This window comes from Festucalex cinctus, chromosome 16, assembly GCF_051991245.1.
Source record: "Festucalex cinctus isolate MCC-2025b chromosome 16, RoL_Fcin_1.0, whole genome shotgun sequence".
In the NCBI taxonomy this organism is placed as follows: Eukaryota; Metazoa; Chordata; class Actinopteri; order Syngnathiformes; family Syngnathidae; genus Festucalex; species Festucalex cinctus.
In genome coordinates, this window is record NC_135426.1 from 22,672,103 (window position 1) to 22,700,032 (window position 27,930).

The 27,930-nt window shown below is 43.6% G+C and overlaps 1 protein-coding gene across 11 annotated transcripts in view; it reads right to left on the bottom strand.

Moving 5' to 3' along the window:
- Positions 1-725: 725 nt before the first annotated feature.
- The window catches only part of ppargc1a (peroxisome proliferator-activated receptor gamma, coactivator 1 alpha), a 205,254-nt gene continuing 178,049 nt past the window's right edge, over positions 726-27,930 (bottom strand). For 4 of the 11 annotated variants that reach the window (XM_077500380.1, XM_077500384.1, XM_077500383.1 and 1 more), the window contains 11 exons: positions 22,356-22,550; positions 21,006-21,131; positions 17,722-18,883; positions 16,836-16,881; positions 16,557-16,633; positions 10,719-11,853; positions 9,451-9,543; positions 8,006-8,126; positions 6,341-6,462; positions 5,051-5,202; positions 726-912 (listed from right to left, as the gene is read on the bottom strand). In XM_077500380.1, the coding sequence (XP_077356506.1) occupies positions 809-912; positions 5,051-5,202; positions 6,341-6,462; positions 8,006-8,126; positions 9,451-9,543; positions 10,719-11,853; positions 16,557-16,633; positions 16,836-16,881; positions 17,722-18,883; positions 21,006-21,131; positions 22,356-22,550 (3,333 nt within the window). In that variant the 3' untranslated portion in view covers positions 726-808. The remainder of the gene's footprint in view (positions 913-5,050; positions 5,203-6,340; positions 6,463-8,005; positions 8,127-9,450; positions 9,544-10,718; positions 11,854-16,556; positions 16,634-16,835; positions 16,882-17,721; positions 18,884-21,005; positions 21,132-22,355; positions 22,551-27,930) is intronic. The other 7 variants (XM_077500389.1, XM_077500391.1, XM_077500381.1 and 4 more) reach the window with 4 other exon arrangements.

Consider the following 27,930-nt stretch of genomic DNA (forward strand, 5'->3'; position numbering starts at 1 on the left):
TTCGGAATTAAGAAAAAATGTTTTTGTTCCCCCCCCTCCGCATTTTTAAAAAAAGGCTGCGTTTTACAGTGCATAGCTGTAACAAATAAACAACTTTATTCCCCAACTTTACATGAACATAAAAAATATTCCTTTTTAGAGTTATTTGTAAATACACAACGACAGTTTCTCTCCCAAATGTAGACAACAAGAGATACGATTCGCCCTCAAACGCTTTCAACGCTTGCTTACGAAATGTAACACCAGATCCAAACAGATTGAAAGGAAAACAGAAAGACTCCCCTACCCGCCACAAAAAAAAAATAAAAAAAATAAAAAAAAAAATCAATCTGGTTGAACAAGCTGCACCTTTTCATCCCATCCAAAGAATTGTGGGTCTTGTAGTGCTTTGGTGGTGGGGGCGGGGTTGTGGTTGGGTAAATCACTTTTTTTGTTTTTTTTAAAATCCCACACCAACCACCACACACACTTCTTTTACGGTTCTACAGCAGTTCAAAGCCGTGCAGCAGGTTCTGAGGGTTCACTGGCTTTCCCAGAAGTCGCTTCCTCAGCTCGTCAGCAGCTTTGTTCATGTAAACTTTGTTTCGGATATATTCGGATAGAGAACAGGTCTGTAGACTTACTCTTCTTAAATCCTCCATCACGTATAGAGTGTAAAAACTTCTCAGTGTCTCGTCGTCCCCAAAAAAAAAAAAAAAAAAAAAAAAAAAAAAAAAGAGACGCGAGTGAGGTATCAAGAGTCCCTCGGTGGGGCGGGCATTGGATTTTGGCGGGGTGGGTGTGGCTCGGGGGTGGAGCCACAAGAGGGTTACCTTCTCAGGCTGCGCTGAGCCTCCCTCAGCAAGCTGTCGAAATCCAAGGAGTCGTACTTGCTTTTGGTGGAGGCGGGGTCAAAGTCGTCCGAATGGGAGTCTGCGGAAGTGAAGTGAAAATTGGTTGAAAATCACCATTTATGCACGATACCATATTATCACGATATGAAGGTCACGATACGATAATTATCACCATATTGTGTGGGTGTTGGCGATATTTAAAAAAGATCACAATATTGTAAAAAAAAAAAAAAAAAAAAAAAAAAAAAAAGAGAGCTCATGCTAAAAAAAGTACATAACAATTCATATAAACCACCTACAATCTCTAATAACAATATCGAGGCACTTACTTGGTAAGGCAAGAACACATTGATCGCTTCACAAGCAAATTCGGTTCCCCTTCATCTGACAATTAGCAACGATTTGAAACAAAGAAGGCCAAAACATCCCTGATGAAAATTAAATTGCAGATGTGTTCCTTTTAAATATTGTGAACATGACGACGACGATATTGTGGCAGTTTTAATATCACGATATCACAATATTGCCCTTATCGTGACATCCCTATTTATAATTCATACAGAGTCAGGATTCAAAACCATCACCGCGAAAACCAAATTTCACCTTCATCGGCTGAATCTTGAAAACTGCCGAGTCGCCCGTATCTTAAGGCGCCGCTGTACGGTGTTAATTAATTTTGAGCTTAATTATCCACCAGTAAACAGGGAAATTTGATTTGACCTCTACTTTAACTTACGAACGCCCCTTCAAACAAAAATTTTCAAGCTACGAAACTCCTCAACAGGAAAATACTGCCTCTTGTTACGAAAGGTAAAAATACAGTTTTTTTGGAAAAAGATGCCTCGCCGTATCTGAAATTTCCATGAAGTGTCGGAATTTGTTGGAAAGAATCACCCAGAAAAATTGTTCACCGGTCGGGCGATCGCTCACTATGATGATGTTTGCCTTGGACATTTTTGAAAGATTGTTTAAAAAAAAACAAAAAACAAAAAAAAAACATCCTTGGATCAGTTCTTTACAAAACACCAAGCAAAAACACTTCTGAGAGAGAACATGAACCAAAGAGGGCAAAAAACGATGAGGACAGCGGTTAAAAATGAACATAATTTTTATTCTTTGTTTTTTACATTATGCACAACTCTCATTTATTGTGCAATAATCTAATTTTAACGTATTTGTTACATGTTTTGATGCATTTGTATGCTTTATAAAACATTTATGTCTGAATTTTGGGAGGCTTGGAACGGATTAGGGCATTTACATAGAAAATGCGTCTCTACTTACAAAATTATCTACTTAAGAACTTTCTTCCAGAACCAATTAATTTCAGAAGTAGAGCTGGTTCGATTTGGGTGTTTGCAGTGTAGGAGTGTCCCCAAATTCCTTGGACAAGCGTCGGCAGGACCAACATAAACCCACAAAAATCCTGATGTTTAAAGATTGGATGCGTTGCAAAAAGCGGCTATTTTTATACCGACGCCTCCACTCTCTCATATGTCCTATTTTCCCCGATGGAGCAGATAATACGCAGGCTCTATCTTATCTCTGGCAACAGACAGCTCCAACAAATGCGGGCCCCAAAGGGACCCGGCGGCACACGCTGAGAAATGGGACTGACCATGGCAGCGAGAGGAGATACCAGGCGTGATCTACGCTAATGCGATGGCCGACGGCTGCGTTTGTGTCCCGCTGCGCACCTTGAGGGATGAAAAATAACCCCGGTGCTCTACTTTAAACTAATGGACAGTGTTCTGTGAAAACAAGTGTACACGCGCACGCACACAAAATGACACAACTAGGCTTGCAGACAACACTTAGCAGTGTGGTCGATTGATCCATCTTAACTCTTTGACTGCCAAAAACGTCTAATGACGTATGCTAAAATCCTAATGAATGCCGCCATAAACGTTAATTGACGTTTACTCAGTTTTTTTTTGTTTTTTGTTTTTTCCCTCAATGAGCAGTGCAACGTCTAAGCCATTTGTGTCAAACATAAGGCCCACGGGCCGGATCAGGCCCGCAAAGGGGTTTAATCCGGCCCGTGAGATGATTTTGTAAAGTTAAAAAAAAATAATAATAATTAAAAAAAAATAAAAAAAATTTAATATCGGACTAATTAATCAGTCAGCCACAATCAAAGTGTATAAAATTTGTAATTTCACAAGCAGTCCTCAATGCAACTTGTACGGGGGAATCCTCCTGGATGTCATTATTTTACACACAACTTAAAGTTATGGTTTGTTTAATTATTGTTATTATTAATATTATTATTTTTATCATAGACCAACAAACGTGTTAAATACGACACAAATTCAATTACTGGTAACACAAATAGATATGACAAGGATTAGCGTCTTTATAACGTCATTAACAGCGCCACGCAATGCATTCTGGGAACAATATATATGCAAAACAGGTCGATTTAACACATCCAGGACTCAGTGTTGCCGCTTCCCATTTGCATTTGTATTATTTTTTGGAAGAATATGATTACAGTTGAGCTCTGTAATTTAGGGTTGGCACACAAATCTGTGTAGAATTGACGGCAATCGTTTTTAAGTTATATACCGTTATTTTACCGATGCGGCCCGCTTGGTAATATATTTTCCTCCATGCGACCCCCTGATCCAACATGAGTTTGACACCCCTAGTCTAAGCGGATTGCTGCCTGGTCAATGGGTTGTGGAATCCAAAACACTCACAAACTATGGCCAGCAGATGGCAGCATTGTATTTCTTTTCAATGGGCTGACGGTGTATCAAAAGTACAATGAAACATGACGAATCTGATGAAATCCAACGTTTTCAAAGATGACGTGAATGATCAAAATCTTTAGTCACTTTAAATCTAAACAAAAAATATTTGTGTCAAAGTCGCTGTTGTGCAAAAAAATCTTGACAAAAAGCTCCTTTTCTCCATTTTGTTTTTCTATTTTCGCTTATGTCACTCAAACGACCTATTTTCAAATGGTGATTACTAAAGGACGGAATAAGGTTGATTGAAACGTACTTTTTTTATGGTTATGTAGTCGTAGCGCACGATATTCTGTTTGCCTTGAAAGATGAGTGAAAATGCTCAAAATCAGCTAGCACTGTCGGGGTTGTTTTTTGGATAACGTTTGGCAGTGAAAGAATTAAGAACCTCACATGGGCATGACACAATCGATCCCATTATTAGCAACTACCAATATTAGAAATGCACCATAGTGACCAGTCGAACATCTTTGAATCTAACGTTTAAAGGAAATAACACAATTTTAAAAATGCTTTAAAAAAAAGCACTTGATGAAATATAGACATGAGGACCTTACAAAATTCTACTCAGCTGAGATTTCACCCAAAAATACCTTGCTTTAAATGTCTTGCCAAAATTCACACTTCATATTTCAAATGCCTCACAAAAAAAAAAAATCACTGGTTCGAAGTTTCCCAAACAACAATAATAAAATAATAATAATAAAAAAGTTGACTCTCTCGTACAAAAAAGCACTTAGTTTAAATGTTTACATTGTATGCCTTACAAAAATTGCCTCAATTGAAATCCCCTCCAAAAAAGGGCTCACTGATATTCACTGGCTTGAAATTTCACAAGGACAAAAACGTGAAATTTTGCACATCCACTAGCTTGAAATTTCATACATTGCTAAAATTCACATTCATAAAGAAAGAAAAAAGAAAAAGCTTGAAATTTCCCAAGCACAACAAGAATAATATAAGCTATATATATAATATAGCTTTGATTCACTCTCAAAAGGATTCACAATTCTCATTTGTAGAAAAAATAAAATAAAATAAAATACTGGCTTGTAATGTCCTAAATGCAACAATAAAATCAAAACGAGTTTTGACTCTGACTTGATGTGATCGCTTGCCATGGCTGTTTGTCCCGCTCCGTTTGTTTTACATCACTTCCCTTCCTGCAGCTAGCTTTGGTCACAAACTGACCTCTGAACCCGAACTGACCCTTTTGAGCAGTGAATGCCCAGCGGACGCTTTGAGGGCGATGCGGGCATCGTTGCCGGCGCAGAGATGAGTCTTCTTTTATCTGCATCGCCGTTTTGTTTTGCCGTATTAAACATCTCCGCCCCCCTCCCATCTCCTCTTTTTCTCTGACAGTCCTCGCAGCCATGTAAACATACAAGGCTGCCTCCGAGGGCTTGGGATTGGACTAAGTGTGTGTGCGTGTGCGTGCGTGCAACAACAAAGCTGCGCACTTACCCAAGTCTGTGTAATGTGATTTGCAGAATTGCTTTTGTCCGCCGAAGCACAGCTCGAAGCGGGGCTCGTTCGACCGCCGCAAGGTGTGTCCGTTGTCGAGGGCGGCGAGGGCGTCGCACGTGTAGCGGTATGTGATGAAGCCAAAATTGTCCCTGCGTGGTCAAGGATACGCAAGGAATGCGTCAGAGCGCCACAACGGTAATTCAACGGCTGCGTCGTAGCCATTTATATGCAAAAGGGAAATCAATGAAAGCGGCTCCAAAGGCAGCGACGGCATAGCAACCGTATAAGACGACAATAACTGGGGCTCTGCACGAATCAGCGGTGGCCCCAATTGAGTTGCGAATTGGCCGTTGAAACGAACGCCGGATCAGGATTTTTGGATTCGATTGTCGCCTATGTGGGGAGTGTGCAAACTACGTACGCGTTATGTTGGTGCCCGGACGTAAATTGTGTGCGTAAGAGAACATTTGGCCGGCTAATGAGCATAAATTCAACTGTTAAGCAGTTAGTCAATAAAATCCAGATAGGCAACGAGAGTTTGGAATGTTAAGATGCCGGACCTGAGGGACGAACTAGCTTAGCGCTAGCTAGAACGATGCTAGTACAACACAATCGCAATGGATTTAAAAATGGGACTATAGAGATTTTGTATTTTTTTTTTTTAAATCACCCTGGTCAGTGTATGCCGCGGGATCCTGGAGATTAAAGTACCGGTAAGTTATTTTAAACTAAAGAGGACAACATTTCCGTGGGTTGATACGCTACGTCAATGCACCGGTGTAGGCTAGAGCTAAGTGGGAAACAGTCTTATGCTTCAAACCAGGAAGTGTAAACATACTTCCTGGTTTGAAGTCAAGTCAAGGGTTCAAGGTCAAGTCAAGTCAAGTCAAGTCAAGTCAAGTCAAGTCAAGTCAGAACTTTCCCCTGCACTTGGAAATCTCACTTGCAAAGTTGTGGCGGACAAAAAAGTATCTCCGACTTCACCGACCGACTTCGATGCGGCGTCAACTCTACATAATGGACCATAATGGAAAGTTCAACTGCTGGAGGTCAAAACTTGTTTAGAGGACCAAAATAAAAAAACTATTTATCACTATCCTCCATTTTGATTGTTTACTGGGAAAAGCCAACTGGGATAAATCCGACTTCCGACCTTCCTCGAACGCTGCATTCGACGAAAAGTACTTGAGTGCGGCACTCGACTGTCTTTTGTCAAGAAGTTGCGTCAGATGGTTAAAACGGTTCAATCTGTTGAGTTATTGACACATGCAAGAGTGGAGAACTTACCCATCATCCCTCAAGTTCACTGCACATTCTTCAATCTCGCCAAAGACTTCAAAGCGCCGCTTCAACTCAGTCCGGGTGCAGTCGGACCTCAGTCGGCCCACGTACACCACCCGTCTCTCCCCCTGCTCGGTAACAAGAAAGACAGGGCAAAAGGTCGCAGATTAAAAGGGGCGCTAGTCTGTCTGTTTCACCCCCGCCCCTTTTTCGTCTGGTCTTCCTTCGCTATCCCTAATGGACTAGCCTCGATTGCCCACCGCAGAAGTCTTTTTCCAGTACGTTCCTTTGTGATTGGTTGGCTTCGCTTTGGCTTATCTGATGGAGCTGTATGGGGAAAGTGCCTCCGGTCTGCCGTGGCACTACAATTCCTCTTCCTCTCGGTGCAACACATCAACCACGGGGAGACTGATTTTTATCAAATGATGCAATGTCTTCACTCTTCTTCTTCTTCTTCTTCTTCTTCTTCTTCGTCCAAGTTAAAAATAGAGCTGCGCGGTGACTCAGCCTCATATCAGAAAGCATCCGGTTGATTTGAGTTCTTAAACTGACAAATTAATGGTTGATCAATGAATGTTGTTTTTTTAGGGAAATGAAGGGTTTAAACAAACGCAGCATAAACATGTTTTGAACAATCTACATCGTTCATAGAATAAAAATACAGACTACAGATATCGTTGCACTCCTTCTTTACACATTCACTGCCAGCCCAGCAAAAATGCATGGTTTGACGTCTTTTTCCGTCAATGGCAGTGAATGAGTTAAGTGACCCGTAAGGCAAAAAACACCCAGATTTGCTTGAACCTCAGAGGACGTGCGGGTCAAAGCGGAATAATGTGAACCGCTAACTGCACCAGGCTGCAATTATATCTTTTGAGGACTTTAATTGCATCCGCTAATCATTTTTACACCGCGCACGCCTCGGGATACGGCACGCAAGTCACATTATTTATTTATTCCTTCATTTACTTCACTGTGGCAAGCCGACGGAGGCCTATTGAGACAGTGAGTGGCGTCTTGAGGGTACTTGTGACATATGTAAATCGGGTGTCACACTCAAACTTTACCTACACCCCAGGAGAAATCCAAATTAACTACAGATTTATACTTTGTACCCGCTCTTTCATGCTTGGGTTCTATCCGTGACGGACAAGTAAATGCTGAATTAGGACTTTAGTTGCTGACAACTGATAAATAGGCGGAATTTTCTTGACGGCACCCCCGAGGGCTGCCTGCGTGGGAGAGAGGCAGCCAGACGGACAGAGATGCTCTCCCATCGCTGCCCTCTTAAACCTCGTTTGACAGCGCGAGCGGTAATTGTTTGTCTCCGCGCCGGCCAAGTTTGCATTAGCGCGTCGCTTAATGCGTTCTTTATCGACGGGTGGTCGAGGCGTCGTTTTTTGCTGGCTTCACCCTGTCTGAAGGAAGACAGGGAAACATGGCGATTTGTTGCTGATGCCGCCATTGTCTCCTCAAATGCCCAAATTGTTCAGATTCAAGTCAAAACCTGGAATTTCTTCTTTTGATTGGCCAGCGCCCAAGCACCAACTTCCCTTTTTTTTGTTTGTCCTGCACTAATTGACACATTCCCCAAACAAATATGTCCAAAAATCCTCTGTGATCTGCTTTTGTATGTGTCCTAAAGAAAAATCATGTGCCAAAGTGACTCACAATTGCCTTCTGTCGTTGCCTATCCCTCTGCTCGGCCCTTTCGAACTCCTTCTTCTCATAGTCCCGAAGGTACTCTTCCCTCTTCAGCCTCTCGTGCTGATACTCCTCGTAGCTGTCGTACCTGGGGAGGAACATGTAGTTTTCTTGATCCTCAAAGGGAATACAAATTAGACGACTTGACGGTTAGGTAGCTCGCTACCAACATCTCCGGCAATCATATTTCCGTGAAAAACCTTAAAAGTCAAAAGAGGGACCATGGTGGCTGCATCTGTCAAAACATGCCATTACTTTCGGCTTAGGAAGTGCAGCATCACCCACCCTGCGCTGATGAGTGACTCTCAGCCCTGTCGGGTGTCATTAGGCACACGGGTGCCAAAGTCAGCTGGGAGTGCCGTGATGGCGTCGCTCTATTTGCGCCCAAAGTTGATTCATCGATATCAAACAATCACGATTGGACTCAATGGTGTCAAACCATTCAGTGGTGCTTTTTTTACTGAATTTTGATCGTTCTTGTGCACCGGTATTGTTACCACCATACATGCTGCTAACTAGGGCTGGGTATTGCCGCCAACCTCACGATACGATACGGATCACGATACAGGGGTCACGATACGATACGTATCGCGATACATATATATCCCAATACTTGATCTTCAAGGCGATACGTATTCCGATATTTCACATTCATTTACTTGTATTTTTATAAAAAAACGATTCGATACGTATCACGATACATATGTATCCCAATACTTGATCTTCAAGGCGATACGTATCCTGATATATTACATTAATTTTCTTGCATTTTATAGTAACAGTCATATGTATACCTAAAGGATATGTTTGTTATGCTGACTGACAAAAATATTTTTGTTAGTAACTCTTCTGGTTTACCACCTAGCGGCATGCCTGGTCTAAAATGTGTGCAGAGCAAGGAGCCGCTTTCACAGACACACCGGGAACATTTATTAATAGGCATGAGCCGATATGAGCAAAAATACCAAAGTATTAAAATTACAGCTCTAAAATGTGCTTATTTGAAATATTTGGGGAAATAAAAGCAGCATTTTTTCATGTAGCACATTCTATTTCGTTTTTAAACAAAATATCGGAAAATTGGTACATTAAAACACGTGCCATGTTAAGTTTATAAGTAAATAAATGTTGATGTTCTTCCTCTGCTTTCATTTATCTTAGCAAGACACAGTGTCCAATCACTGGTGAGCTATTTTTGCATTAATTGAAGGCAATTAACTTCAAAGGCGCTGCTGGTTTTTATTTTTTAGGTACAATGCAAGCTGCAAAGGCATTAACTGCTTATTTAAAGTAAATATCGTATCGATACGTGTATTTGTAATGAGGCCCGCAACGATATATTGCCGTATCGATTTTTTGAGCACACCCCTACTGCTAACCGACATGATGGAAAAATAAATGAAATGCCTCACCTTGACCTGCGACTCGGAGGCGATCGTGAGTGTGGGTGCGGGCTCTTGTGACTCCTGGAACGGAAAGTGCTCGATTCGTTGTTGTTGTGACACCTGTATGGGGTAGAAGATAAAAAAGGAATGACTACGATCGAAGCTCGCAAAAAATATTTGCTCATCGTCAATTTTTTTGCAGAATTGAGTGAACCCAGTTGGCCTCGCTTAACTACAGAGCTGCACTCCTCAAGTTTTTGGATGCTTCATTATTGAAGCGTTGCTGAGGAACGACAACGTGAATTATGGAAGAAGAGAAGCCCGGAATGTCGGTTTGGAAGGATGGGGAATCTCTAACTGGGGAGATGTGAAAGAAAAAACACATCAAGTGTTGTGTTCGCTTCTGTTCTGCTGTGGCCTAGTATTTTTCGGGACGCTTGTCAGACTGTGATTGAATTGCCTTGAGACTATTATTGGATAAATGCGCGAGTACGTAAGCTCCAAGCAAAAAAAAAAAAAAAAAAAAAAAACGACGCAACAGATTTGAAGCGACTCCATCGGCTCCGTGGAGTAAACTGACCTTTTGGTAATCAGGTAAACAAACTGCAGTGGAGTCCAGCACCGAGAGGCACTGCCGCCGACTAACATCATTTACACACAACAGACTCAGTTCGCCTCTCGAAGAAACCCCGCGCGGAAAGCCTCGACGTACTGATCAAAGAGAACCATGGGAAATGAAGTTCTCGCGCCCGCTCCGATGACATGAGTCTGCTTTGAAGAGGATTTGAGACGACAATCCCACAGCCTGGATTCGGCTTTCATCTCTGCGCGATGTAAAAGAGGAGGGTTTGAGCGCGCCATAAAAAAACAACAGCTGCTGCTTAAAACAATAACACTCGCATCAAACGGAAAGAAACGGCATCAGAGAGAACAGGGGGAGGGGTGTTAATATTAGGAAGAACGTTCAAAACTCTTTTGAGAGATGAAGCGCTCTCTCCTGGGAGTTTTCATTTTTCACGATATTCCCTTTTGTTGATTAGGTGTTATGTCGGGAAGAACACAATTCAACAACGTAAACACCGATTGATCGAATAGTTCCGTCGACCTCGTTCCACCTAAATATAATAAGCGAGTTGGGAACGGAAACGCTCAACAAGTCTCCAGGGTTGCTCCAGTCTGAAACCGACTGATCAGGCTACTAAGCCGGACCCCCTGCTGCTTTCCAAGCCCTGTTTAACTGCGTGGGTGGCGATCGGCCAAGGTTCAAGCAGAGGAAGTACGTTAGGGTGACTCACCAGGAGGAGGGGCGTCTATAAGGCGAGCTGGAGAGGGAGCGCCTCCGGTGGCCTGAGGAAGAGCTTCGGGAGCCGGAGCGAGAACGGGAACGGGAGCGCGACCTCCCGTCGGTCCGGCGGCGGGGCCTGCCGGGGGACAGGAGGAGGGAGGACGGCGGCGAGACGGAGCCCCGTGAAGGGGAGCAGCTCAGCGGCGGGGAGCAGGAGGGAGAACATGGGGGGCAGTCAAAGAGTAGGTCCAGAGGGGTGCCCTCCCACGGGTAGAGGAAGCGACTCTCACGGCCTTCGCCCAACTCCAGCTCATCATGCAGGGACAGGAGCCCCGAATGCAGGTAGCCAGAGCCAGGCGGCCTTTGGGAGTCGATCTCTTCTTCCTTGAGAGACTGACGGGGGCCGACCTTGTTCGCTTTGCCGCCTGGCTCCCTCTCCTCCTCGCCCTGACTGTACAGGGCTTGCAAGGGGTGGCCAAAGTGCTTGTTGAGTTCAGCTCGGATTTCCTGGTCGCGCAGGAGCTTGCGGCTGAGGACAGATGAGCTGTCCTGTTGTAAAGGGACCTGGGAATTCTGGGAAAGGGACTCCTTCCCTAATCCCCGGACGTGAGCTTCTTCTCCAGTCGTGGAGGCAAAACTTTGCCGCTGAGCGAGAGGACAAGATGATGATGAAGGTGAAGAGGATGGAGGCGTGGCTGAATCCTTACATCCGACGTGCTGGTTCCCCACTGCGCCCGGTTCCCCGCTGTGCACAGAAGCAGCAGTGGCGCCCGTTGCAGTCATGGCACCGGCGGCCGAGTCGCCGTTCTTCTTCGCGCTCGCTGACGCCTGACAATAGTCATGGTCGCCGACACCGCGGGGAGGAACCCGCTTCGGGTTGCTAGCGCTGCGATGCCCCTCAAGTCCGCTCCCTGTCGTTTGTCGAGTGACGGGGTACGGGAGGACAGTGGACGCTTTGCTCAGCTGGGCATACAGCTCAGTCTGTTCGGGACCCTTCCGGTTGGGGCCAGGGCCCAACTCGACCAGCCTTGCTCTTTTACACGCCAAGGCTGAGGAGGAACATGAAGACAACTTGGTTTTGAGCGATACTTTAAAAGGAGTCTCTTGACTGGCTTTGTGTGGGGGCGTGGTAGGTGGTGTCAGACCTACAGAGGGCGAGAGACACATTAAGGTGAGGATTGGAATAGGGATGTCACAATAAGGGCAATATCGTGATATCGTGATATCGTGATATTAAAACTGCCACAATATCGTCGTCGTCATGTTCACAATATTTAAAAGGAACACATCTGTGAAAAAAGTCAGGTTGATTTCCATTTGTGCAGTTCTAGCACCCTCTAGTGGCTAGTTTATGAGTGCAATTTAATTTTCTTTAGGGATGTTTTGGCCTTCTATGTTTAAAATCGATGCTAATTGTCAGATGAAGGGCAACCTAATTTGCTTGTGAAGCCATCAAGGTGTGCTTGCATTATTGGGCTTTTTTCGTTTTTTTTTTTTTTTTTTTTTTTTTTTTTTTTACAATATTGTGATCTTTTTTAAATATCGCCAACGCCCCCACAATATCGTGATAATTATCGTATCGTGACCTTCATATCGTGATAATATCGTATTCGTGATATTTGGATATCGTTGCATCCCTAGATTGGAATGGAAGTCAATAAAATAAAAAATAAAAACAAATATAACCGCATTGCCTCCCTTCATTCAACTTGAAGACAGTTTATGGACGAGGACAAAGATATGCGTTTGATTAAAATATGCACTTTCGCTATGATTAATCCTGATCTCTATTTTATTACAATCTTGACAGATTAATGTAATGCTTGATGTAACTTAATATGGTGGTGCTGTAATACGCTTGGATCCCCCCCCCCCCCCCCGCCGCTTTCTCAGTGACCTTGGAACAATCCCTTTTGGTAGGGGAAAAAAAAACCAAACACGACTGAGGGCGGAACTAATGACCAAGCAAATGGTCACTAAGAAGAAATTCCAGCACCACTACCCTGTTTTCCATCAAACCCCAGTACGAAGGTATTCTTGTTTTACATCGAGGATGTATAACGGAAGTACAAGGGGCAAGTCGATTGTCATTCCTCTCAGATGGCATGTCCCTACTGCTCATGGCCTCCTGTCTATTCGTCCACCCCTGGTCAGATTTACAACGAGACAGATGGCAGTTATATGGGAAGTCCTGAGATGAGCCCACTTTATAGCATTGTTAATGCACTCACACAAGCGTCCGTCACCATTACACTCATTCCCCCGTTTCCGATTCTCCTCTAGCCTCTCTCTCCCCCTTCCTTCCGTCGGCCATCTTATCCTACACATACCACCTCGCATGCCCGAGTCAGGCACTCCCGGCCAGTGTTGCCACAGTTACCTTGAAAAAGTAACTTAGTTACTTTACTGATTACTTGGTTTTAAAAGTAACTAAATTGCGTTACTGATTACTTGATTTTAAAAGTAACTAAGTTAGATTAAAAGTTATTTTTTTTAGTTACTTTCAGCAGCTGCCGATAATGCCATCTCAACATAAAAATAATGCTTTATTAAAAGTGCATTTTAAACATGAAAATAAAGTTTTTTTTTTTATGAAAAACAAAATAGGCAGTCTCTCTTGACCTCTTGTAACATAAATACTTTTTATAAAACAAAAAATAAAAACTCTATCCAGGTTGAAAATGAAAATCCCCTTAATTCCTCTATTGTTTGTTCCGCAATTCCAAGTGTGTCCACTTGAGTCGACTCGTGCATGCTGAAAACGTGACTTGTCTGACGTCACTCCCCCCTGGTGAGAGGGCGGAGACGACCTCATCCCATAATGCTTCACGGACCAGTTGAGGATGGGAATAAATTATTTTTTTACCACTTTTATGGTCCATAATGTACACTTTTTTGTTGCGTTGTGTGCCTGTTGGTTAATAAAACTACTGTAGTAATAAAAGTATCATCACTTTTGTTTTGAATGTGCAAACCATTCACGACCAGACCATGGCTGAATTCAGTGTGGTGATCAACGACTTCCGCCTCATCTTCGTGGTTAGCGGCAGTTGTTTGTGACTGTTACAAAACAGTGACATATTTTGCCTTCTTCATGAAAATGTGGAGTAACGCATTGAATCTCTGGACAGTCACTTTAATCAGACTACTTTGTAGAATAAAGTAACGCGTTAGACTACTAGTTTTTTGTTTTTGTTTTTTTTGTTGTTGTTTTTTTCACTTGAGATCTCAATTTATTGGAAGTTTGAGGTTTCTGGGGTTGGCATAAGACCACGCAGGAGGGGTTTGGTTGGTGCTGGATTTCACTTTGATGGACTGGATGTACTGGCTTCTATGGATCTCACTCTGCCTCATCGATCCTTCCTTCCTTCCTCTCTTTAGTTTTTCCTCTGGTCTCTTGAGATCTCGTTAATTTGTTGGAATTTAGAGGCTTCTGGGGTTGGCGTAAGACTTTGATTCTGTAACCATGGGGAAGGCAGGAAGTGTTTGGTCGGTGCTGGATTTCACGTTGATTTATCTTTCTTTTCTCTTTATGTTTTTCCGACCTTTTCTCTGGTCTCCTGACCATTTGAACCTCACGACTCTGAAGTACCTGGTTAAGGTGAAGGGTAATGGGATTCTTATAAGGTTTTAGGTGAATTAATGAGTATAAATTTATACGTATTTGCACGCACACGCACGCGCACACACGCACGCAAACGCAGGCGTTGGACTACTAGTTACTTTGAAAATCTTTTTTTTTTTTAGTAACGCGTTACTTAGTAACGCGTTACCGGCAACACTGCTCCCGACACACCGACACTCGTCTTTACCTTTCTCGTAATGCACGTCCATTCGTCTGTCGCTCGTTCCGGAATTGCGCCAAATAACAGCTATTAGCATCGAATCCGGCACGAGCGGAGGCGGCGCGCGAAAGGTAGCATGGGAGCCGGATACGTAAATATGGGAGGTAGCTTGATCGCGTTGGGTTATCATGAGGCGTGCAACACCCGGGCGCCGCTCATTTTCTTCCTTTTCCCGTCTCTGGAACACGTGTATGAATGATGCCGAAAAACAGACACAATGACGCGCCATCTGTCCAAAACAATGCGCACGTGGGGGTCATAAACCAGGCGCCATTAGGCTCCTGAATTAGATAAATATGTGTCCCTCAGTCAAACTTTTGAGTGATGGATGAGGCACAGACACAAACACTAATCATGTCGTCGCCAGAGGGAAAACAATACACGTTTTTTTTGTTTGTTTTTTATCATCATCCATCAGAAAAAAAAACAAAAACAATTCACAAGGCGGTCCTGCCATAAGCGATGCAATTCCAGCTCGACTGTCACTGTTTGGGAAGTCAGGTAAACATACAGTAGTACAAAAGTTGGCATCAGGTGGTATGGTTAGTCATCAAATAGGATTCATGGAAAGTTCCATCACTGCCTTGAAGGTGGAACCCCCCCCCCACGCCGTCCCGGTTATCAGTTACACCACCGCAATCTTATTGTAGCGGAATGTTACTCATAGTCCACAAAGGACCAAGAAGCTTTCACCTTGGCTTACTGGGATCTATATCAAACTGTCTCATTCAGCACCATCTAATCCCGAGATGGCAACCAATGTGGGTGCTCAGTAACCTGGAGCTTTTACTTTTCGATAATGACTTCCCAGATAATATTCAATCCCAAAATTTGCTCTTGGGTGCGGGAAGTCAGTTCAGGGACTTTATGGTACAAAAAACAGGCCCCAGGTCAATTCACGCGTGCAGTAAAACCATAAGAAATATTAACCACATCAGGAGTTGAAGGTTTAGAGTTCGGTTTCAGCATCCCCGTCCGCAACACAGACGGTACAAGGTGCACACGCGCAGTGAGCCATTTCCACACTTGGTAAATGAATACCTAAAAGGGGCCGGACCGACTTAACCAACTGTACGAAGCAAAAGGACACCGATGTTGACCTTGCACAAAAGTGGTCGCCAGTCACATGCACACGGAGATTATGAAAACTCTTCGACCAAACTCCGGTCCTCGAGGGCCACAGTCTTGCATGTTCTAGACGAGGGGTCTCCAAGTTTGGCCCTCGAGGGCCCTTATCCAGCCTCTTTTCCATGTTTGTCTCCACTAACGCAGGATGCAGGATTTTTGAGACTTTGAGACATGTGACCTAGACCAACGATGCCAAAACCAATAATTCGGCTAACGTTCTTAGCTAACTAAGCTGCCAGTCGGAGAGCATGAACATCTTGTTTTGGAAGAGTTACAGTATCTTAACTCATTTGCTCCCAATAACGTGTAAATACGTTTTTAAGTGTCCCAAAGACGTATTTATACGTTTTTTTTGTTTTTTTTATACTCGAGCATACATAAGGCAAAGAACGGTTGCAGAAATGGTAGTTATTACACAAACGGCCAGCAGGTGGCAGCAGAGCAAAGGAGGTCAACCAGGGCCATGTAGAAAAAAAGCTCACTTACAATTTTAAATAGATTTGTGAAAACTGATGAAACTTAGCTCTCTTCTAATGCTAATTGCTGCAAAACGGAAACAGATAGAAACATCCTTTTTTTTCCTGATGAAAGAAGAGACTTTAATCTTTCTTTTGATAGGCTCCATGCTTTTATAGCAATAGAACACAATATTCCGTAGGCCTTGCAAAGTCAGTCAAAATCCAGTAAAACAGCGAACGGGATTGCGAAATGTGAAAACGGCGGCGGGTGAATGAGTTAAACAGTGGCAGACGGGAGGGCTTTCCTCACAATCCAATCAATATAATTGGGATGCCTAAATGTTCCCCCGAACCTTGAACTCCGATGGGCCGATCCAAACTTGGAAGCAAAGCAGTAAAAAGGAAGCGTCCGCTTACCTGGGGTTCCAGCAATCTCCACACTCAATGTGCATTCAATGGTTTTGCTCTCAAACGGTGATGATCCCTTGTGGTCACTGGAAGACAAAATAAGTCAAACGTTTTACTCCTCGGGTGACCCCACGGCTTTCAAGTGATCTAAGATGTGGAAATGAGTCACAGAAATGCCTCCGATTCGACCATAGTTGCTCTTTGTCTGTCTCTTTCTGATCTCTCTGTCTTGTCTTATTTTTTATTTATTTTTTGCCTAGAAGAACGTGGAAAACTTCTCACACTTACTTTGGAGACTCTGGGGTCAAAGGAAGTGGCAAGGTGGTTGGTTTGGCTGCAGAACACAAAGGAGCATGGGTAATTATTGATCTAGTTCGAACACTGTTGGCAGAAGAGAACAGGTCCACATTCTGCGACAATTAATATCAAATTGGCTCATTAAATGCACTACAAAAAAAAAACACCCATCCCTGGTTAGAAGACTGTACTAAGTGTTTTGTTGTTGCTGTGTTTATTTATTTTTCTTTTTGTACTTAGATGACCCCATTTGATCAATTTACTCTCTTCACTGTTCACTGTGTGAGGCAGGATGAGGTGATGGCGCGTGGGTCACAGGTCACAGGCGTCTCCGTTACGGACACGTTGGAATGGAATTGAGAGACATGACATTACAGAGACGACGACGCCACAGACGAGACACAAATGGCGGTGGGGTGAGCCCCTCTCCACGGACAAGCCATCATCGCATGCACCAACAGCAGAGGGGGGGGAGGAAATAAAGAAAAAGGAAGAAAGGAGAGTCAAGGAAGCTTGTGCAGTTGCCCGAGGCTTTTTGGCCGACCGACTTGTGCGAAGGGAACGCGGCTTTTAGCGGCTAAAGAGCAGCATCCGGGGTTCTGAGGCTCAAAAATACTCAGCGCCACTCAGCTCAACCGGCCAAGACGTACAGTAGCAAGGCAAGGCTCGCCCCTTTAAGCCACCCCCCCTGTTTTGGTTCCACTCAATAGAAATTGGAGGTAAAAATGGTGTCAGTCGTGTTGATGCGCTCGGAATGAGTGTTAGCTTCGAATTAGAGTAGCGGTTAGTCGTGACGTCAAACTGGGAAGTGGTTAGAGCAGGAGAAGGAGAAGAGGGAGCAGAGATAAGGCCAGTTTGGGGATGCAGTCATGATTACCTAACAACAGGTGGTCGTCTGGGCGCTGGCTGAGTGCCCGCCTGTGCGGCTGCCCGTGCCCGTGCATCAAGCAGGCAGGGGTGGGCTCTGCAATGCTAGTATCTGGGAAGAGTGGGCCGGGCGGGCCCTGCGAGGGCGCCGCGGCGGGGCTGCCCGTGACATGGTCATCATCATAGACACCATCATCAGCAGCAGCAGCATCATCATCATCATCGTTCTTATCATGGTCCACATCCTCCCCATTGCCTCCCTGGCTGAGCCGCCCCAGCTTTAGTCCAAAGCCCGCGTCTGGCTTATCAGGGTTTGTCGCTCGACTCCGCGTTCTAACTTCCTTGTTACGCTCGGCGCTCGTCCCCGCTAATTTGCCGTGAGCGGGGTTGCGGAGGTGCCCTCGGTAGCGGGCGGGTCTTTGTTTGGCGGTGAGCAGCCGGCTAAGCAAGGGGTGCCCCGGCTTTACGTCCCTTTTCCTAACGGTCACTGTGACGTGCGCGCGTTGAGCTCGGTTGGCCCCACGACTCGTTTTTCGAGTGGCGCCTACAGCCTCTCGGCAACGCTCACAGCTGTGACTCGCCTCTCGGGGAGGGAGGGAATAAGAATGCATATACCTAATGAACCTAGCGGCGGCCAGGTGGCCCGCATCACCTGGCGGCCTTCCTTCTTCGCTGGCTTTAGGGCGAGCGCGGCCGCAGCTGTAGGTTCTGTGGCCGACAGAGATAGAGGCCCCCTCCGACTCCTCAACCCCGTCATCCTGAGCGCAACGCTGCCACTTCCCAGCCCCACTACATTCGCCTGCAGCCCGGCTCTCACCTCGCTGGTGATGATGCTGCTGCGGCGGCTGCGGCGGCGGCGGCGGCGGCGCGGCCGACTTCTTTTTGGAGGCGGCGGTGGACGAAGAGCAAGTGGAGGACAGGGAGGAGAAGGAGGAGGTGGATGACGAGGACGGCGAGGAGGAAGAGGAGGAGGAGGAGGCGCCCGGGCCCAGGCTGCTCTTGTCCCTTGCGGGGGCGGCGCCCCAGCTGCCCTTGACGTCGTTGGCTTTGGTGTGGAGCAGGATGTCGTCGGTGGCCGTTAAGTACTTCAGCAGCTCTGTGCAAGGCCGCCTCAAAGGGCGGTTCTGTTGGCTGGAGACCCCTCTTGCTTTGCCATTCCAGGGGCTCTCCGTCTGTTCAAAAAGGGGCACAAAAGCGATTTCAAAACGTTACTACCAGGACTTGCCAGTTCAAATTCATTCAATGAACCAATCTTGGTCAACAGGGCTTCCTGCATTTCCACATGCGTCGGAATGGAATGAAAATTCTCTCTCCTCCGTGTTCAGTCTCAGCAGCCATGTTATGTTTTCAATCAACTTTTTTCAACTGCAACTACACTTGTGTTGTGAGCATCGCAAGGGTTCAGAGAGTGCGAGTGGGCGTGTGTCTTTTATGATTTGTTTTGTGAGCCATTGTCGCTTTTTAAATATGGGAGACGTTATATAAATGAAGGTTTGATTGATTGGTTGATGTGTTTACAGCTCCTGAGGAGAAACAACTGAATGAAAACAATACGCGGCGGCCGCAATCGAGACACTTTTTTTTTTTTTTTAGTCCTTCCTAATGGCAAAATCACTCGCGCTTTTCACTTTCTTGGGAGCCATAAGGAAAGTTTTAACAACCCAAAACACACATATTGTAAGTTGGACCAATTGTAAGTCGACTGGATTTCCAGCCAGCTATTTTTAACTCATTTGCTCCCAATAACGTGTAAATATTTATTTATTTATTTTTAATGTTTTAAGTGTCCCAAAGACGTATTTATACGTTTTTTTTGTTTGTTTTTTATGGTAGAGCATACAGAAGGCTTTGATGCAGCTTCTAAACTGCAAATAACGGTTGCAGAAATGGTAGTTATTACACAAACGGCCAGCAGGTGGCAGCAGAGCAAAGGAGATCAACCAGGGCCATCTAGAAAAAAAGCTCAATTACATACATGCTAATATCTGCAGAACGGAAACAGATAGAAACATACTTTTTTTTTTCCTGATGAAAGAAGAGACTTTAATCTTTCCTTTTGTTAGATTCCATGCTTTCATAGCAATAGAACACAATTTTCTGTGGGCCTTGCAAAATCAGTCAAAATCCAGTAAAACAGCCGGGATCGAACGGGATTGCGAAATGTGAATATAGCGGCGAGCGAATGAGTTAATCAAATTTTCAGGAATTGCAGAACTAACTAACACGAATGGAAAGGCTAGAAATTTGAAAAGAAAAGACCTAAAAGTTGCAAAAAGGTTTTTATGCTTGGAGGGTGTGCATTTATCAGCGATAAAAGGAAAATATCAATTTCGGTTATGGAAACGGGTTTTGCGAATAAACGACGACGGGACTGGATACCACGTCGGCGTCGCACGTTTGGATCGGATATTACATCACACGTACGTCACAAAATATGGTGGTGGAAGATAAAGTTAGGTATGTTTGATAGGACGAAAAAACTTAAATCGCAAACTTGCAAACAAATAAACCTCAGTGTAGCAAAGAATGCATGGACATCAATGCCTCGGTCTCTTGACTCGTAGTTGGGGCCAGTTTATATCGCCGTCACAAACAGTTTCCACCAATATTGCTCACAATATTCACAATTTGTTTGTTTTGCGCATTTTCACAAAATTTGCTTCAAAATGTTGAAACATGGGGATTGGAAACCCCTTGAGAACAACATTTATCAGTCGTCGCAGGGCTCAAAAGAACAACTGCCCGAGTGACGAAAAGGCGACGCCGGGTGTGTGAAGTCATCATCTTAATTGCGCAGCCCTGCGAGCGCCGTGTTCGCACGCCGCGTCCTTCGGGACCCTTCGCTCGCCGCGCGAAAAAATGGAACCAGACGCCGTGCAAACATAGCGAATATGCGTCTGATCGTTTCAAAGTTAAGAGCGAATTAAGTGGCGTAATACGACGTTTGGACGCAAAATGACAACCCGTGCCGAGGAATTTCATCGTCAGCTCATTCGCTGTTGAACATTACCAGATATCCGGAGCCCCATCAATGTTTTTTTTTCTCGTGATGGGTCGCCATATCAAGGCGGCGCTTAATGAGAGAACGGTGCCGAAGCCCGCGCCTGCAAAGCCCAACAGCAATCAGCCTGTTTTCATTACTAGAAGCCCCCCCGAGCCCCCCTTGGGATAGCAGAACAGTAGTCTAACATCTTCTAAAGGCGGGCGACCAAAACAAGAAAATTGTGAGCACGAGAGCAGAGCGGGGGGGCGGGGGGGGGGAAGATTAACTCACATAAAAATGAGCGTGCATACCTTGACGACAGCAGGTGGTGGTCGGATGCGGTGGTTGCTGCTGGCTGCATGGTTCTGTGCCTTGCCACCTGGGTATTGATTATAGCTGAGCTGGGAGTTTGCGGGCGCCAGAAGGAGCTTCTTCAGCTGGACCCGAGCGGTGCAAGGGGGAGCGAGGAAAAAAAAAAAAAAAGAGAGAGAGGGAGGGTGAAGTTAGCGCGGATTATGCAAATTGGACATTTTCTTTCATTTACCGCTGATTTTTACCCGTCTGAGCAGAAGGGGGGGGGGTAGTAAAGCGGTGAAAATAAGTACGTGACAGGTTTGTATTCTCCAAGGGGACTGAACAAACACACTGTAAAACTCATTAGTGGAGTTAAATGAAGTATAAGTTAACATTTTAGCCCTAAAAAGCCGAGAGACTCGCTCGCACGCTTGTGTGTAAAAATAACCACACAATGCTAAGAGGCCTGCCTTGCTGCCAAAATAGACGACTTTGGCACAAGGAGTGAGGTGGTGTTGGGGGGGGTAGCAACGGATTAGCCGAGACCTACCGGGAATAGAGAAGATGAATTTCGCTTTGCCGTTTCTTTCATTCAATGCCCGCTACATTTGCGGCCATAGTTGGCCCCACCCCACCGTCGTGCTTGTATTGGAATAGAATTAGCACTTAACTCATTTACTCACAATAACATATAAATACGTTGTTGTTGTTTTTTAATGTTCTAAGTGTCCCAAAGACGTATTTATACGTTTTTGTTTTTTTTGTTTTTTTTGATGCAAGAGCATACAGAAGACTTTAACGCAGCCTCTCAACTGCAAAGAACGGTTGCAGAAATGGTAGTTATTACACAAACGGCCAGCAGGTGGCAGCAGAGCAAATGAGATCAACCAGGGCCATGTAGAAAAAAAAGCTCAATTACTTACAATTTTAGCTCTCTTCTAATGCTAATTGCTGCAAAACGGAAACGGATAGAAACATACTTTTTTTTTTCCTGATGAAAGAAGAGACTTTAATCTTTCTTTTGATAGGTTCCATGCTTTTATAGCAATTGAACACAATATTCTGTGGGCCTTGCAAAAATCAGTCAAAATCTAGTAAAACAGCCGGGATTGCTTCTGTGAAAATGGCGGCGACTGAATGAGTTAAGAGCCATAATGATTTGAGTTTGTCCAATTAACTTGATCAGGACAAGAGGCCATGGATACAAGTACTTGGAGTATTGTCACATAGAGGGCTTATCCACAACTCGGCAGCAAACTGACTTGAAGCCGAATGGATGCAAACGTTGTGATCCGGAGCCAGCTTTTGGGTACAGCGCTTCCATACAAACGCTTTATAAAGTGAAAGAGCAGCCAGGACAAATTTACCAGGGAAGGCTCGTCGGGCTCCGGGGTGCGAGGCGAGCCGTCGGGGGAGGAGGGACAGCTCTGGTCACTGGCATTGGTCACGTCCCCATCTGCCAGAGCCTCAAACGAAGGCAGACCGTCCTCGTCCACCGGGATGCTATCCAGGGTCTCTGTAAGCACTGCCAGCAAGTTGGCCTCATTTTCTTCATCTATCTTCTTAGCAGGCGGGAAAAGAAATAAAAAAGCCAAAAAAAAAAAAAAAAAAAGCGGAAGACAGACAGAAACACAGAGAGAAAGGGAAAAAATAGGACATTTTAGTCAGGAAGTTGTAAATCTAAAGGGTGGGTGGCTGCATGCACAGTTTCTCTCTCACTTTCTCTCTGGCTCGATTCTGGCAAACAAAATTCTCTCCCCCCTTGCAAAGTGAGTCAAGCCTGTCACTCATATTTTAAACACGCAGCTTTACTGGACCAAAATAATATCTTCTCGGAGAAAGCCATTACCAAGGCTGACAAGTGGCAAGTATCGAGGGAAGACGGGAATGTTTGGGGTGGCAATGTGTGGGGCGGGGGGGGGGGGGGGGGGCAGTTTGTGGGCAAACACAAACTGCAAGTTCAATCTCTCGCCTGCTTTTTTTTTGCTGGCAAGACGTTTGCCACCAATCCTCACATATGGAGGATTACTGTCGGTTTATCCGAAAATAAACATTTTGACGGGACGGCGGATGCTAATGACAGGCGTCAAGTTCCCAGCAAAGAAGCTTTATCGTACCCCGTTATGACTTTTTCCCGTATTAAAAATATATCAAATAACCAGAGGTGGGGCAATTTGCAAAATTTTGCTCGTCCATTATTTGTCAGTGCCCTGGGCAACCTTCCGTTATTTTATTTTATTTTTAAATATTTATTTTTAAATCTTTATTTTTATTTATTTACTATTTACTAATATTTACTAATATTTTTAATATATTATATTATATTATATATATATATATATATATATATATATATATATATATATATATATATATATATATATATATATATATTATATTATTATATTATATTATATTATATTATAGATTATATTTACTAATATTTTTATTTATTTACTATTAACTATTTACTAATATTTATTAATATTTATTTTTATTTGTATTTTTTATTTTATTTTTTTTAAATATTTATTTTTAAATATTTCATTTTATTTTAGCCATGCTCAAGAATTGGTCCAAAAAATAAAAATCCTGCCACAGATTAGCTTTAGTCGCAGTTGCTTATACTCAACTGGCAGGTCATCTCTACCTGTTTATTAGATACACCTGTGGTTAGACCTGTATTGCCCAACACTAACCACACTGCCATCATCACTTCATCGCCAGTATTTCAGGACCGACAGACGGAAGTTGGAATTCCGTCAGTCCGTCATTCGTCAACAAAACGAGACGAAGCGAGAGATCCAACAGTTGGTTTGTTTATTCAATCAGCTTCAATCAGAAGAAACGCTGATAAAACTGTTTCTAGGGAAACAAGACAATCGAAACGTTGTAGGGTGAAGCTACAGTTAATCAAGCCTATGCCGAAAAAACAAAAACAAAAATTATACTTTGTACTTGACCCGGTCCACTGACGGACGAAAACTCACTTCGTCAGTGCTTAGTACGTCATTTTTTTTCTTTTTTTAATTCATTTGCTCCCAATAACGTGTAAATACGTTTTTTTTATGTTGTAAGTGTCCCAAAGACGTATTTATACGTTTTTTTTGTTTTGTTTTTTTTATGCTAGAGCACACAGAAGGCTTTGATGCAGCCTCTCAACTGCAAAGAACGGTTGCAGAAATGGTAGTTATTACACAAACGGCCAGCAGGTGGCAGCAGAGCAAAGGAGATCAACCAGGGCCATCTAGAAAAAAAGCTCAATTACTTCTGATGAAACTTAGCTCTCTTCTAATGCTAATTGCTGCAAAACGGAAACAGATAGAAACATACTTATTTTTTTTCCTAATGAAAGAAGAGACTTTTGTATTTCTTTTGATATGTTCCATGCTTTTCATAGCAATTGAACACAATTTTCTGTGGGCCTAGCAAAATCAGTCAAAATTCAGCAAAACAGCCGGGAGCGATTGTTCCTGTGAAAATGGCTGGCGAGTGAATGAGTTAAGTTTCTCATCATTCGTTAGCAAAACGGGCGCCCGCCATTTCTTTACAAATAACCATGACTTGCTATCGCCAACTAAACTCGTTTGTCAGTCAGTGTCAATTCATAGCATGCTGAAGACCAAATGGGAGTCTTTGGACACTGTCACAACAAAATCAAAATGCTCTTTGCGTGCAAACAACAGCCATTTGCAGGGTGTTTTTGCGAAGCAGATAAATAAGTATTATTATGCTTCCCTTGACGAAATGTCACCGGCCGCCACCGGTTATTTTCATGTCCCCCCCCAAACTTCAATTTTCATTTCGGGATGACACAGACATCTTAGATGTTCAGTTAGCTCGCTAACAGTGAGGAAAATGTTAATCGGATGCTCAGTCAGTCGATCGTCTCCCTTAACAACATGAACACTCTGTCATTATTAGAAAATGATGAAGGGGACGTATTTCACCGAGATAACACGACGTAGACTGGGGCCACGCCACACTGGCAAGCAGAAAACGCCTTGCAGGAAATTGCTCTGTATGAGGTGTCATGCTGTTTAATTACTTGTAAGGAGCTTTAAATCCACCGCGCTGGAACGGTGTGCAACCTTTTTTTTTTTTTTTTTTTTTTTTTTTGCTCCCCGGCTTCAGATGTTATTACCTGCTGACGAAAGCGCACATCTCAGCCCAAACTACCGTTCAAGATTTAAAAGCGGGATTACTGATCATCGTTAATGAGCCATCTGTTTAGGTTTGACATCCCAGCCCTGCACCAAAAAAAAAAAAAAAATGCTAAGTAGACAAAATGTTACGGAAGCCCGAACACTCTTGTTTCCAAATTTGTGGAAACGAAAAGGGTCTTAGGATAGATCCCGTCCTATGTCCACACTGTGAGTAATAGTAATAATAGACAATAGCTTCGATAGCTCACTGATATTTCTATCAGGAACAAATCCAATCACATAATTCAGGGGTGTCCAAACTTTTTCATGTGAGGGCCACATACAGAAAATCAGAAGGACGCAAGGGCCACATAATGTTGTGAAGAGAAATTGTATATAGTCCTAAAAACTGTACAAATAATTTATTTGTGCTTTTGCATATTTAGAAAAAAATGCTACAGTATATAAAGCAATTTATTTGCAATATGGCAGTAGGGTTATTATAGTTTTGCAATTTTTCATTTTAGTTTTTATTTTTTTTATTTTTTTATTTAGTTGGTTTTAATTATTTTTCAGGGTTGTTCTGTTAGGTTTTTATTAGTTTTTCTTTAATAAATTCTTAGTTTTAGTTTAGTTAGTTTCAGTATTAGTATTTTATTTTATTTTATTTTATTTTTTAAATGTGTATTACCCGTGCGCAACATTTAAAAAATACCAGGGGTACGACGTCATTATTCCAGTTTATATCAAAATAAATCATCAATTTCAAATCATCCCCAAAGGCTCATTCATTAAATTAATTACCAAAGACTAAAACGAAGGACGTTTCCTATAATTATAGTTTTATTTTAGTTAGTTTTGTAAACTAAAATGGAGTTTCAGTTAGTTTTCTTTTTTTAAAAAGCATCTTCGTTTTTGTTTTAGTTCGTTAATGAAATTGTTTTTGGAATTTTTGTTTTTTCATTAGTTTTAGTTAACTAAAATAACCTTTAATAGCTCCTGTGTTTTTCGACACCTTCCCTTCTTACTTTGACCACCTCCAAACATTTTTGTTTTGTTTATTTTATTTGAACTGAGTCAAATGACACTTTTCAGCATATGTCGCGGGCCCACTAAAAAAAATGGACGGCGGGCCGCAAAATGGCCCCCGGGCCGTAGTTTGGACACCACAGACATAATTGATATGTCGACCAACCGATATTTGCGTGAAGAATCGATCAAATGCCTACACGGGACCAATGTCACATGCTCCAGCAGTCCAGTCACAAACTGATTTGTAAAGATTTCCGTATCGACCAACGATGTTTAAAAAAAGGGTTTTCTTTTTAATGATTGCTATGTAGACGTGGTTTGTACCGTTTCAAAAGCTGACCCCCCCCCCACACACACACTGTGTCAAAGTCAAGCACGCGGGTGACACCGCACCAGTACAAACCTCCAGAAATATCATTTTGTGCTTCGGCATGTACTGCGGATGGATATGAAGCCTGCTGGCTAACCTGGTTGCAGTCCACTTATATTGATTACTACTGAGCTGTGGAGAGTATCGGGGGGGCAGAAGGAACAAAAGGGGGGAAAAAAATAAAATAAAATCAAATAAATAAACGTCTTGGTGGAAGCACTTCCTCGCCCATCCCGCTTAATGGACCTCGCCGAATTAAAGAGATCTTAACAATCCCGGGCTAATTGTGGGATCACAATATATTAACCCCGCTGCAATTCTAAAGGGTGCCATTCTGTGGCTGTTTTATTCCAAATGCTTCAATTAGCCATAAAACACGCTGGCAAGTGCTTGGCAGTGCTTCCACTCCCGCCTCCTTTGCCCTGCGTCGGTGCAAAGAAAGCCGCTTGTTCATTATTAGGTGAGCTCCTTTTGTTATCAGGTTGGGCTGTCTTTGAGATTGTCCTTGCCATTAACTATTTTATTGAGTTCCAGACCAAGGCATTGTATTTCCAGGAGATACTATTCACCGGGCTGATAACAGAGAGGGAAAAGGTGAAAGGGGCTGCTTTAAACAAACACTTGCTTCAAAACGCTGAGCCAAATAGTCAAATTCAATCTGCTAATTGCTTCTTGAGCATTGCAAAAAAATCCCCAACGCATCTCATCTGAACTATTTTTTTTTGGAAGCGAGACAATACATCATTTCCATGTTAAAAAGGAAGCAAAAAGATGGAGGTTCCAACTGAATGTGGGAAGACAAAACATCTGCGATTAAGTGGGTCATCTGCAGTTAAAGTTTCATTCATCTTGCTTTTGCGCCGTGACAGTTTAATTGCGTCGCTTCGTCTGAAATCTTTCCCGGATTGGTCACGTTTCATCGGATTCCAGACGAATCGTGTCGCTTTCAACTTTTGGGCTTAGCCAAACAAATAATGTCACTCCGCCAAAACTCCAGGAGGACTAAATGGAGGTGAGTCAGAACGGGGCTGGACGCACACATTCGGCCGCGATGGAGGGAAGGTTGCGGGGGCACAGCGAAACACGGATCGGAGCGTCCCACCAAAAGACCTCTTGCTCATTTAGCATGAACTCGCTGAAAAAAATCCGAGAGAGGGCGATTACGGCCTGTGTGCAGCCGTGCAACCCAACGTGTGCCTGACTAGAGTTCCAAACCATAAAACTAAATGTTAAACCTCCATCCGGCCCGGCGCTGCGATTAGCTTTAATAAATAGCAGCCAACTGGCTCTTGTTATCATCAGAAGTTACTCCCAATCCAATCATTTTATGCGGTGGTGGCGCGAGCGTGACTTTGTAATAATCCATTAGTCCTGCTCGGAATTCACCACTCGGAG